The 14,057-nt window shown below is 36.6% G+C and overlaps 1 protein-coding gene and 1 long non-coding RNA gene across 2 annotated transcripts in view; one reads left to right on the top strand and one right to left on the bottom strand.

Moving 5' to 3' along the window:
• The window catches only part of LOC309481287 (uncharacterized protein), a gene marked incomplete at both ends in the record, with an annotated part of 45,850 nt that extends 38,484 nt beyond the window's left edge, over positions 1 to 7,366 (top strand). The window contains 3 exons of the mRNA XM_082146156.1: positions 5,899 to 6,051; positions 6,347 to 6,496; positions 7,350 to 7,366. Coding sequence (XP_082002282.1) covers positions 5,899 to 6,051; positions 6,347 to 6,496; positions 7,350 to 7,366 — 320 coding nt within the window. The remainder of the gene's footprint in view (positions 1 to 5,898; positions 6,052 to 6,346; positions 6,497 to 7,349) is intronic.
• Positions 7,367 to 7,579: 213 nt separating this feature from the next.
• LOC309481225 lies at positions 7,580 to 8,256 on the bottom strand. The gene is made up of 2 exons (XR_014199951.1): positions 8,013 to 8,256; positions 7,580 to 7,821 (listed from the first exon to the last, which is right to left on the bottom strand). It is a non-coding gene; the product is annotated as an uncharacterized lncRNA (long non-coding RNA).
• Between the last annotated feature and the right edge of the window lie 5,801 nt (positions 8,257 to 14,057).

Raw genomic sequence — 14,057 nt, 5'->3', positions numbered from 1 at the left:
TCCCCGGCCCTTGACGCATGTGATTCGCGGATTAATTGCACAGCTTAACCATCATAGAGTGAAAGTTTATCATTTGCATGTGTTTTCAAGTCCTGTCAGTTTAACCGGGCGCATATAAGAACGAGCAGAGATGAGAGCGAGAGAGCCCCGGCAGCGCGCGCGCTCACCTTCACCGTCTTCAAACAACACGAGCGCTGTCTTGCTCTCTCTCTCCCTCGCGCATATTAATTAAAATCAATTGACACGATGATGTCGAACAAAAAAAACAACAACTATCCAGTGATGAAATGTTTTCTGTGTTGACAAATCTTGTGCGATATCCTAAACTGCTGAGATAAACACAGCGCGTGCCGTAGACTACACGTCCGATTCGCGAACTAATGATTCCTTTGAACCGATTCAATTTAATGAATGGTTTAAACAACTGACCTGTCCAACACTGAACTCACGAGACGTCTGAATTGGTGTATAAAAAAATCTGTAACACTTTACAATAATGTTCTATTTATTAAACTATTTAACTACATTAGTTAACATTTACTATTAGTAAACTGCACTTCTACAACATTGTTAATTTCAACATTTAGGCTATAGCCTACATTATTGAAATCAAAAGTTGTACAGTATTTGTTAACATAGTTAAAGGTTGGGTAGGTAGGAATTGTCTAAAAAACGTATTTTCCAAATTTGTTTAAACTTTATTTATATATCAATACATAATTAAAATGTAAGTACTCTGAAAAAGAAAGTATAAAAATCGAGTGTCTGTAGACCTCTCACGACTGTTTTAAAGACAGCTCATTATTTCCATTCACTCCACCCCCTCCCTTCTGGGCTCCTTCCAAAGCCACGCCCCCAAAACACATGAACGCGCGACTCCGGCTAGTAAACATGCAGGGACACTGATGACGGCGGATAAACAGTTATCGCACATTCACTGGTAGGGACGAAACATTAACAATATGCTTTACATTGACTATGGCCTGCCCATACTTTGACTACAAACTTGGTCCTCAAATCATTACGTATTTTGCAATACATGTAATGTAACTTCATAACGTTGCACTCTTTCTATAAGTTATAAATAGCTAGCAAGATAATAATGGTAACGTTACAGTATCTAAGTAATTATTCTAGCTATGTGTAATGCTAAATAAGGTTTGCTAGTACATTATTTCAGCAACATGACAAGCCAGTGAATTAGCAGGTTTCTATTGTTGCTTTGCACAGTGTGTGACATTTTATCTGGATGTTATGCGGCTAGAGCTTTGACACTGAGTCAATGGGCTCCGATGGGCTTGTTTATCGTCATCGGTCTTTTTCCGTTTACCTGTCTTTGTTGTATGAGCAGGTGCCACTCGAGAAATTGGCAGTTTTAGTTGTTTGTCCGCCATTAGCACAGCTGCGCGGCACACCGGCTATCTTGATTTTGAACGACGGTACGCGCTGTGCGAGAGAGGGGGGTGATGATCAGCGCGTACACAAGCATGATTGACACTGCTAAGACACTCCTCCTGGCTCTGATTGGTTGTTTCTTACCGGGAGCGGTGTATTTCTGCAAATGGCAATAGGACCACTGGGAGGAGCCTGGGGAGCTTGATTTTTTCACAGATTATCTGTCTCATATTCTACTGTCAGGACATTATGACAGTTTTAACAAATATGTAAAAAATACATTTTTACAGAAGTTACCAACTGCAGCTTTAATGCACTGTGAAGTAACATTACCAAACAATGAACAGCTGTATTTTTATAAACTAAGATAAACAAAGATTAATAAATACAGTAACAAAAGTATTGCTCATGGTAAGTTCATGTTAGTTATTAGATACATTAACTAATGTTAACAATTCAAACCATATCCTAAAGTTACAAACAAATAATTTACTCTAATTTAAAATAAATAATACTCTGATGTTTAAATCATTTAAAATTAGAATGTAAGTGTGCTTACCCCATTTTTGTTTGTAAGAAAAAAATTGATTAGATTTCATATCGCAATATATATCGCAGAAAAATAAAATATCGCATTGTCATTTTTTCCCAATATCGTGCAGCCCTACTGTGTATTTGTGTTTTTATATGGGGATCATTTTGTTATAATTGCACAAGATAGCTTGTTTTAATATATTTTTTAATGTAATCATTTCACAGTTAATCTTCAAATTAATGTAGAAACAACATAAAGACAGTATATTTTAAATAATTGTTTAATGGCATCTTTTTATGAATGAAGGCCAGTATCACTGATACCAATACTGCTACAGATGTCTTCAATTATTTATTTATTTAAAATTTTAAAGGCAAGGCAAGGCAAGGCAAGTTTATTTATATAGCACATTTCATACACAATGGCAATTCAAAGTGCTTTACATAGAAGAAATTAAAATAATGAAAAGAAATAAGAATAATTAAAACAGTTTAGAAAAATAAAATAAAATACAGTACTTTTAAAAAATAAAAAAGAATATTTATTATGGATCTTTCTTTCAAAGGATTCCCTTAAGACTTAAATCTTTCAACCTTCTTTTAACCTTCAATCTTCTTACGACTTCCATCTATCAACTTTCCTTTAACTTTCTTTTCTCCCTCATTTACTCACACGTTCTTTTCACTTTCTTTAGCACTTTAGCACTGCGTTCACATTCTTTCTCAGACGAAAACTTTAATATCGTCATTTAAATACTGTTCTACTTTCAAACCCACATTAATCACTTTCACATTATCACCTTCTGAGTGGGCATTTACAGTTTCGGGCTAAATGCCCTGCTGACATAGGAGAAATTAAAATAATTAAAAGAAATAAGAATAATTAAAACAGTTTAGAAAAATAGAGTAAAATACAGTACAGTACAAACAGTCGGACGAACAGCGGCACAGTGCTCATTCAGTAAATGCACAGCTAAACAGAAGTGTTTTGAGTCTGGATTTGAATGTGACCACTGTAGGAGCACATCTGATCTCTTCTGGAAGCTGGTTCCAGCTGTGGCTGGCATAATAGCTAAAAGCAGACTCACCATGTTTAGAATGAACCCTTGGTATTTCTAGCTGATATGATCCTAATGATCTGAGTGATCTGTTGGGTTTAAACAAACATTTAAACATTAATTATCGCCATTCAACACTACAGTATAATTGAAAGCTATCAATTTTAACATTTATTTGGTTCCAAAAAATATAACAACTGTTAATTTAAGTTAACTTAAAACAATCCTCACATAAGTCCATAATAAATGTCATATGTAACTGTGCCCTTCCTACCGAACAGGTAGAAAATACACAGAAATTGAATACAGTTATCAAATACTTCAGTCTTCACTGCATAAATTATAAATTAAATATAGGTTAATCCTTATTAAAGCTACAAGCGTTCTTTAGTCAAGAGTAGTGAGTGATTTTCTCTGTTACCTGCATGTGTTTCTTTGATTCTGCTGTCACGGCTGCACACGTGGAGCACGCGTCCCATTTTCTCACAACTCTTTACGTTCCTTTAGGACTTTAACTCATTTAAGACTGTTCTTATGAGGATACTCAACAAAACGGACATTTTGGCATAATTGTGTGTTATTATTCGTTCAAAGGCGCGAAAGAGAACTCGATTCTGGCGCGCGTCTATCTGTGCGCCCTGTGTGTGGAAGGACATTCACAGGCAGCGCGCTCTCTTGTCTTTTCACGCTTGCATGGTTTAAAAGCATTTGCATGAAGAAGAACGTGATCATATAATGTAACGCCAGCCAAAGGATGACAGAAAAAACGGATGCTGCGTGAATTGCGTTAATAACGCGTTGAACTGAAAAACATGAATCGCATGCGTTACCGTTGACAGCACGGACATAACCGGACATGGAAAACGTACGATTTGCACTTTTATTATAAATTTGTGTGCGTAATTTGCAGACCTGCCAACCTGTATGCATTTTGCGTAGCGGATACGCATTTTGACTTCAAAGTACGCTGGTACGATTTGTCACTCTAAACTACGCAAAAACCTGGTAACGCCTCTGTGCACAGTGCACGCGCTGTCCTCAAATCAAGCTACAGCAAAATAAGAAAAGTTCGACCAATCATAGCGCTGGGTTCATTCCCCAAATAGCAAGCGGGGATGATTGACAGATGCGTAAGGCCTATCATTAAAAAGAGACTGAAAATCGACACCAATAAAGATTCCCGCTCGATCCCCCTTCCACTCCCGCGGCCGCCGTCTGACTGATGTTATAAGCGAGGACAGTTCAGTGGTCGCGGTACTTCTGACTCCTGAAGGTAAACGGCTTGGGGTCGATGTGGAAAGTTGATTGTTGAGTTAACTTAATCTTATGGATTCGATGATCACACAGATCGCATGGATTATCTTAAAATACTCCGTTAAGTTATTCATGGTCACTCAGAAAAGAGGAAGACATCATTCAGTCATGCAAATAATAAAATGCTCAAGTAATGCTGAACTATAAATCTTGAAATCGCTATGGCTTAGTGATTATGAAAGTGTTGTGATTTGTGGATTAACGTTAGCCTACTGATAAGCGCGAGTCTGGAGAAACAGGCGTTTATTTATTCATTCATTCTCAGTGTTGAGAAACGTATGTGTTACGTTATTGTCTTAATTATATCTAAAGTAGCCTACCTAATTATGTTACATATTTATTTTGTACGAAAACTAGCGCGTTAGTTACTTATGGATTAAAAAGTACCGTTGTATCAGTGCTGCGCGAGCTCTCTCACAAACACGGACGCGCGCGCGCACACACAGAGAGAGAAGATCATTGTAAAATAAAAATTGACGGGCTAAATTTAAATTTTGTTCTTGCTTGTTTTTTTTTCTGTCAAAAAGCATTTTGTATTATCCATCCCTGCTTTTAAAATTCGTTAAATGACGGACGTTTACTGTTAACACAGCCCTCATTATATGTCGGATTCGGAACTTATACTTTATATTATTTTTAGAATAAGTGATTAAATATGTTTGTATTGGCTAACATTTATTCAGCTAATGCGTGTCCTGTTTAAAATGTGCAATGTTTAAATGCAAAGACAGCACATCACAAATAGAAGCCCTTTTCCCTGTGGTATTTAGTATCATATTTGGATATTGGAAAATAAATAAATTAGCCTTAATATCTTAATTGTACACAATGTTCCTATGTTTTTTTTTGTCTTTTTTTTTTTTTTACTGTGTTCTAGGGGTTTCTTAATTTTAGACTAGTTGACCAGCTATGCAATGCAATTATATAACGCAACCCCCCCACCCCCCACCCCCGTCGTCGATACGCAAAACATTTTTGCAAGGTTGGCAGGTCTGAATTTGTAGTTATTAGAGACATCCGAGATTGATACATCTTCTTTTTCTTTTTTTACACATTTTAGAAATGTAAAAATGTTTGATGGTGTTTTTACACGAAACCCCTGCTCTCCGGTTGGGAAACGCTGGTTTAGAACAGGGGTGTTCAATCCTGGTCCTCCTAGGGACCCACCAATCTGCACTTTCTGTGTCTCTATCTGACAGTCTTAGAACAGTTCTCATCTAATGAGCTGATGAATGCTTGACTTTGATTGGTTGACGAAGATTCTAAGGTGTGCAATTATTTTCAGGGAAACACACTGCAAAAGTAGTTCCAGGCAGGTCTTGACCGCATTACATGTCCATATCACTTCGCCAAATGATTTCAGTTATTTCAAAGGTCCTTACAGCAAATTATTTCCTTGTTTTTTGGAATGATTAGCAGAATAATTGACTCCGGTTCATTGCATTTTTAGAAAATAATGCACACCCGAGGTGTTCGTTGCTGCAAAACGTATTCCAATAATATATACAACTTACAAGTATATTTTTTTTACATTGAAAAAAAAAAAACCATTCAGCATTCAGTAATATGGCTTCTCTGTCATGTGTCTGTTTAACAGTAAAGCCAGGAGTGTGTCCAAGCACAAATCATGAAGCAGCAAAGTGTTTCATGATGGGTTTAGCGCTGTGTGCCGACGACAGTGAGTGTCCCAACAATGAGAAATGCTGCAGCAATGCATGCGGTGGACGTCAGTGTACAGCTCCAGTTACAGGTATAATATAATATAATATAATATAATATAATATTTTATATTATACTACAGGTCTGTTGAATGTTTTAATCTGATTGGTTGACAAAGATTCTAAGGTGTGCAATTATTCTCATGGAAACGCACGGCTAAAGTAGTTTCAGGCAGGTCTTGACCGCATTACCTATGTCCATATCACTTCGCCAAATTATTTCAGTTATTTCAAAGTTCCTTACAGCAACAACAGCAAAAGAACCAAAAGCCCCTGTGAAAAAGATATTCAGTGATATGGCTTCTCTGTCATGTGTCTGTATAACAGCAAACCCAGGAGTGTGTCCAGTCAGAACATATGAACCAGGAAAGTGTGCCTGGATACGTTTCGTGTCGTGTGCCGATGACAGTGACTGTGCCAACAATGAGAAATGCTGCAACAATGGATGTGGACTTCAGTGTATGACTCCAGTTACAGGTATTATATTATATTATATTATATTATATTATATTATATTATATTATATTATATTATATGGCTAAAAAATGGCCCTGGACTTTCTGGCACAGAGCGGCCCACCACAACCCATCCACAACAAATCACACCATAAACCCACCAGCTCATTATGCACAGAGCCATTTTTAACAGCACTTACTAACATAAAAATATAACACAATACAGAAATATAAATGTTTTTTTTTTTTTTTTTTAAATGCTTATTAACATTCATGAATAATTAATATATGTGTCTTTCCTGGTGTATATGGCAACTAGTAAATGCTCTGGTATGGTCTAGAACAGTGTTTTCCATCCTTTTTTCAGTCACGGCACCCTGGAAAGGTCTATTAACTTTTTTCTTTCTTTTTTTTACATCGTAACCATTCGGCAAATATTGATGTATTGTCTCACCGTGTTCAGCTGCTTATCTTAATACCTCAGCTCAGATTCTTCAAGCATTCAAAAGTGTTGTGCTGCTCGGATTCTGTGGACAGTAAATCCAGCCTTCTTCGATTTGATTGGCTATTAACCCTCTGAGGTCTGAGGTGTTTTTGGGGCCCTGGAGGTGTTCTGACATGCTCTGACATTTGTTTTTTTTTCAGTTATTTATAAACATGTTAATGGCAAAAGTGTAAATTCACTCTATATAACACAAACAGGGCTAGCATAATATCTGATCAACATGCTTGTAAATCTTTGTATTTTTAAGAGAATAATGTTTATGCGTGGTTATTTAAAAAAAATTTCAGCAACTTTCTTTTTTTAAGAACACAAAACACATTCTAAATATGTGCCCACAAGCCTCTTGACTAATATATGTTGTCGTTTCTAGTTCTGGCTTCAAAATGATGTGAAATTCATCCTGCCTGATCGTTCTCTTAAAACAATACATTGATTTAAACATTGGAAAACAGTTTTTTTTGTCAGAAGAGGTTTATGCGTGGGAGGGGTAATCGCTCATCAATATTAATGAGATTCAGACCAGGGGTGTGACATAGACACTCCCCCAATGACTAATGGGCCATCAAGAGAGGCAGCCTGAACAAAGAGGAGATTCAAAGGTTTTGTTTTTCACTGTTTTATTGTAATTCCTCTATGAGGAGGAACTAAATGTTTTAAATTTGCAATGTTTTAAACTCAGCTGTGGTCCAGGTTCCCGTGCAGGCAGGAATCTCAGAGTCTGTGGAACCATATCAATGTCAGTCTCTGTTTTCCATGACAGAGTAGACTGCTTGTTGCTTGTCTGAATGTTTGTCTTGGCCCTCTTTGCAACAGGTGTCTGATGATCACCATCACCTTTATAGCTGTAAAACAAACAAACAACTGTGAGCATGTTTATTACACAAAATATAACAACTGCATTTCAATCATTATAAGTAACATTGGCCAGATGCAAAGCCATACAGACACATAATGTTTGTATGGACTATGTAAAACCAGAATATGTAAACAGAATTATACTAATATCTGAAAGAAAGGGAATAAGTGTACTTACTTTTCAGTTGTTCTCAAAACTGAACGACACCTGTCGCGTGCCCTCCCAGTGCGCGTTGCAGGTGAGGGTGAGAGTGATGCTACCACATTCCTATAAAAATAATAATATTAATATTAATAAAGGTTGAACAAAGTACTATGCCAGCACATGCATAACTGATGGACAGTCAGCATTTTGGTAAAACAACAAAAATAAGCTCTTTTATACTAACATTACCAATCACTAATTGTAATATTGTGCATACATAACAAGTATATAAACAAAATTGGTCTAACATCTGTAAAATAGTGGGTAAATATGTACTTACTCCTTCTGATTTCTGTCTGTGTTGCTGCGTGCCCTCTTAGTGCGAGTTGCAGTGAGAGGTGAGAGTGAGCAGCCTACATCATTCCTTTCAAAAAAAAGTTGAAAACTATTATTATCATATAGAGTACTATTCCAGCACATGCACAACTGATGGGCATTAGCATGCTGATAAGATAGATTATCAACCAACCTCCAAAAATAAATAAACTCATACAGGCTCATATTGTAATAAGTATATAAACAAAATTGCACAAACATTGGTAAATATGTACTTACTCTTTCTGACGTTCAACTGTGTTGCTGCGCGCCCTCCGAGTTGCAGATGAAGGAGATGCTACATTCCTGTTTTAAAAAAAGTTGAAAACTATTATAACATAAATATTTCAAAGTATATTACCATTAGTCTATATGAATAAATGATGCAAATAATTGTAGACACGTGCTGTAGGCATATATTGTGTGTAATGGGCCATTACGGAGATAGCACAACGCAAACATTAACACATTTGCAATTCATCAGCTGGGCATATTTACACATTTCAGCACATACACACATTTGCAATAGATATTTGCAAGCACTCTTCATTTAAATATAAATTACTCTGAATGGAAAGTATGGAAATGGTCCAACCAGTAAAATCTGTAGCCTACGTTTATTTAAAATAGCTTGTCGACTAATTTCTCTGTACTGTAGGCTAATTGGCCTACGTGTTGTAGCCTAGTCATTAAAATTAAATAAAACAATTTAGTTCATATTTAGGTTTAAATAAAATCTTTTTTTTTTTATTTCATTTATGTTGATTATATGAAAAGTGAAAAGCATGAGTCAGATCATGCGCAATCGCGAGACAAATGGAGTGGGCAGAGAAGATTTTGACCATTTCATTAAGTTTATTTTTTGTATAAAGCCTTTCTTTAAAGTGAATTTCGTTTTATATTAATTGTATCTTAATTTTAATAGTTGTTTCATCAACCAAATGCCTGTATTTAAAACATAAGAATTAAAAATAGCAGGAACTGGAGGCCTCATAAATGAACCCAAACTCATAAGCTTTGCCTAAAATACCAGAGAAATATATAGAAAGCTCGAAATGTGTTATTTTAAACAAAACTATTAAAAACGAAAGAAAACAGACTGCATGAAGCCTCTCTCCTACTTTATAAAGCATAGCCTAGACAATTTAAATATAATTACTCTGAATGACAAGTATGGAAATGGTCCAACCAGTAAAATATGTAGCCTACGTTTATACAAAATAGCTTGTCAACTAATGCAAGTAAATTTAAAAAGACTTACTCATCCGAAATATTATCCACGCCTGGATCAAGTCGCTCTTCAAAAAAACGTTCGTTGTCAGAGTCCTGTTCTTCTTCTGAGGAAAAAGTGAACTCTTCATTGCTATCCAGGACGAGCTGAAGGGCTGTGTGTCATCTTCCAACGGCGCAGGAAAGTGAGTGAAAGAAACTTGCTGGTTTTAAGGCATTTCAGGGGGCTTTTTACCTTATTTTGCATAGATCACCTCAGCACATTATCTTATGAATAGCGCGCTCTGCGAGTGGGTGTGAACTCATTTCAGGGGGCGTTTACCTTATTTGGCATATCACCTCAGCAGAGTGAGAGTGAGAGACAGAGTGAGCTGAAACGCACCCTGTTTATTTTATTTATTTAAAAATAAAAACAAGGTTTTGATGTTAATGTGAGTGTACACAAAAAAAAGAAGACCCTCTATAGTTTATAATCATGTATTTATTTTATTTATATGACCATAAATGACGGATTTTTTTAAGTTTATGTTGCTGCTATGTGAAAAAAATCCAGCAAAACGCGTGGGCGCGTTTCTCGACCTCAGAGGGTTAAACATTTCGACATTGACGAGCCGCTGCACTGAGACTGAGCACGCTAAATTTTTGACACAAGTGGGCCATTCGTCTGGGCTGACGGAAAGATAGGCTATGTACATTTTCTATAATTTGTTCTTTATATATATTTACGTAGCAATGGACCAAACCAAGTTGTACGGCCCACCGGGAAAAGGCCAGGTGAACCAGATGCCCAGTCTGCCCCAGCCAGGAGTGTGTCCAAGCAGAAAATATAAACCAGAAATGTGTGCCCGGATAACTTTCGTGTCGTGTGCCGATGACAGTGACTGTGCCAACAATGAGAAATGCTGCAACAATGGATGTGGACTTAAGTGTATGGCTCCAGTTACAGGTATTTTTATATTATATTATCTATACTATAGCCTACTACATTACATTACAACATTACATTACATAACACTATGGGGCTGTAGAATGCTTGAATCTGATTGGTCCATATCACTTCGCCAAATGATTTCAGTTATTTCAAAGGTCCTTACAGCAACAACAGCAAAAGAACCAAAACCCACGACGACACTGACCAAGCAAATAAATATAGTAAACCATAGGATAAAAACAACAAATTATTTCCATATCTTTTTGGAAATACTGTAATTTTAAAGCAGAATAATTGACTCCGGTCTGTTGAATTATTAGAAAATAATGCACACTCAAGGTGTTTCTTGCTTTAGATCAGAAACAGTTTTAGATCAGAAATGGCTTGTGAGGTTCAAAAATAATTTAAGAAACAGCAAGTTACACTGAATAAAACATTTTAAAGTAGAAAGACTGAAATAGTTCTTTTGTAAAACGTATTCCAATATTATAAACAACTTCCAAAAACCTTTTTTTACAGTGAAAACTTCATTCAGCATTCAGTGATTTGGCTTCTCTGTCATGTGTCTATATAACAGCAAACCCAGGAGTGTGTCCAATCACAACATATGAACCAGGAATGTGTGCCCGGATAAGTTTCGTGTCGTGTGCCGATGACAGTGACTGTGCCAACAATGAGAAATGCTGCAACAATGGATGTGGACTTCAGTGTATGACTCCAGTTACAGGTGTTTTTTATATTATATTATATTATATTATATTATATTATAAGGCTAAAAAGTGGCACTGGACTTTCTGGCACAGAGCGGCCCACCACAACCCGTCCACATCAAATCACACCATAAACCCACCAGCTCATTATGCACAGAGCAATTTTTAACAGCACTTACTAACATAAAAATATAACACAATACTAGGGGTGTAACGATACACAAAACTGACGGTTCGGTACGTCCCACGGTTTTGACGTCTCGGTTCGGTTCGGTTCGGTTCATTTAGGTGGAGTGGGGGGTTTAGAAAGCTAAAATTGTTTTTGTTTTTAAACAGATAATTTAATTAACAAATTGTGTCCTTGTCTTTAAATTAATTCAATTACAAGTAAACGTTTCGCAAGGATAAAACTAATTATCTGCTAATGCTGTAAACTATATAGGAGCCCTTACTTGCACATTACTATAACATTAAAGCTTAACAACAGAGCCAAGACTTTTAGCCTAAATTCAGTTGCTATTTATTTTTAGATATAATAATAATCAACACTCAAGTAACAAATTGTATGAAAACATGTAAACTGCACATAAGGCAGTTTTTACATTAACATATGTTTTTACTCTAATTTATTATTGAAATATAATAATTTACACAGTTGCTGTCATTTTCATGACAGATATTTTAAACATACATAAAATAATCAAGATGTCATTAACAGGTTAAGTAAAATATAATATATAGGCTAATATAGTGCATTTATTTAGTGAAAGAGTTCATTTCCTTAGCAAACCAACAAGCTGTGGACACTGAATGACTTGCCTGAGGTAAATAAAGCTATGTGAAAAAAGAAGCGTTTTATTGACATATTTCCGCTGTTGAAACACTGACTGAGCGATTACACGAGTTATGATGCCTTTCAGTAAGTATACTGTATCTTTCAACATACCTTCAGGTGTCCATTCATGTTTATTCTGTAACTGAGGAAGAGAATCGCGTTTACTCGCGCTCCGCGCTGCCGCTTGAAATGAGGAGCCTAGTAGCCTACGGTGATCTGTCACGCCACATCAAAGAGCGCCAAAACGACATTTAATGTTTGAATTTCGTCATCAAATAGACAGAATTTGAAAGATTACACCTTGCTTATTATCGAATGTAACAAAACACTGAGCTTATTGCGATTAAATGTGGTTAATGGTGGTTAGGCAACGCTGTATTCGTTGTGTACACATAAGACATGAGGTCCAATGAGCCGGGACAGCAGGGGGCGGGGCAGCAGGGGGCGGGGCGGGCGTGTTCGGTACGCCATGAGAGTATCGCGATTCGTATCGTGGGTGGTGTATCGCGGTTTTTCGGTTCGGTTCGAATATCGTTACACCCCTACACAATACAGAAATATAAATGCTATTTTTTTATTTTTATTGAAATGCTTATTAACATTAATGAATAATGACTAATACATTTGTTTTTCCTGGTGTATATGGCAACTAGTAAATGCTCTGGTATGGTCTAGAACAGTGTTTCCCATCCTAAAAAAAAACATTTGTGGCACCCTCCACTACTGTTGTCACGATACTACTTTGATACGATACCTTGAAATGTATCAATTTTCAATATCACAGGGAAGAACCGCCTACTGTCATATAGATATTTTTTATATTATCTAAAAAAATGTGTCCATCCATTGAAAGTCTAAGAATTTCTTTTGAAGAGATCACTTTATATGATGACATATTTGATTATGGCTTTTATTCATATATAAACATTGTTCAATTACCATTGCAAATCTCACCTAAATGTTTGTTTACTGTGTATTAGGGCTGCACGATGTGTCGTTTAAGCATCGATATCGCGATGTACGAATCCACGATAGTCACATCGCAGGATGTGCGATGTAGGCTGTCGTAGTTGATCCGTTATTCATTAACCGTACGGGCCAGCTGCTCCCCGGCCCTTGACGCATGTGATTCGCGGATTAATTGCACAGCTTAACCATCATAGAGTGAAAGTTTATCATTTGCATGTGTTTTCAAGTCCTGTCAGTTTAACCGGGCGCATATAAGAACGAGCAGAGATGAGAGCGAGAGAGCCCCGGCAGCGCGCGCGCTCACCTTCACCGTCTTCAAACAACACGAGCGCTGTCTTGCTCTCTCTCTCCCTCGCGCATATTAATTAAAATCAATTGACACGATGATGTCGAACAAAAAAAACAACAACTTTCCAGTGATGAAATGTTTTCTGTGTTGACAAATCTTGTGCGATATCCTAAACTGCTGAGATAAACACAGCGCGTGCCGTAGACTACACGTCCGATTCGCGAACTAATGATTCCTTTGAACCGATTCAATTTAATGAATGGTTTAAACAACTGACCTGTCCAACACTGAACTCACGAGACGTCTGAATTGGTGTATAAAAAAATCTGTAACACTTTACAATAATGTTCTATTTATTAAACTATTTAACTACATTAGTTAACATTTACTATTAGTAAACTGCACTTCTACAACATTGTTAATTTCAACATTTAGGCTATAGCCTACATTATTGAAATCAAAAGTTGTACAGTATTTGTTAACATAGTTAAAGGTTGGGTAGGTAGGAATTGTCTAAAAAACTTATTTTCCAAATTTGTTTAAACTTTATTTATATATCAATACATAATTAAAATGTAAGTACTCTGAAAAAGAAAGTATAAAAATCGAGTGTCTGTAGACCTCTCACGACTGTTTTAAAGACAGCTCATTATTTCCATTCACTCCACCCCCTCCCTTCTGGGCTCCTTCCAAAGCCACGCCCCCAAAACACATGAACGCGCGACTCCGGCTAGTAAAC

The sequence above is a fragment of the Leuciscus leuciscus genome (assembly GCF_965113295.1).
Source record: "Leuciscus leuciscus genome assembly, chromosome: 18".
In the NCBI taxonomy this organism is placed as follows: Eukaryota; Metazoa; Chordata; class Actinopteri; order Cypriniformes; family Leuciscidae; genus Leuciscus; species Leuciscus leuciscus.
This window is presented reverse-complemented; position numbering and strand designations above follow the sequence as displayed.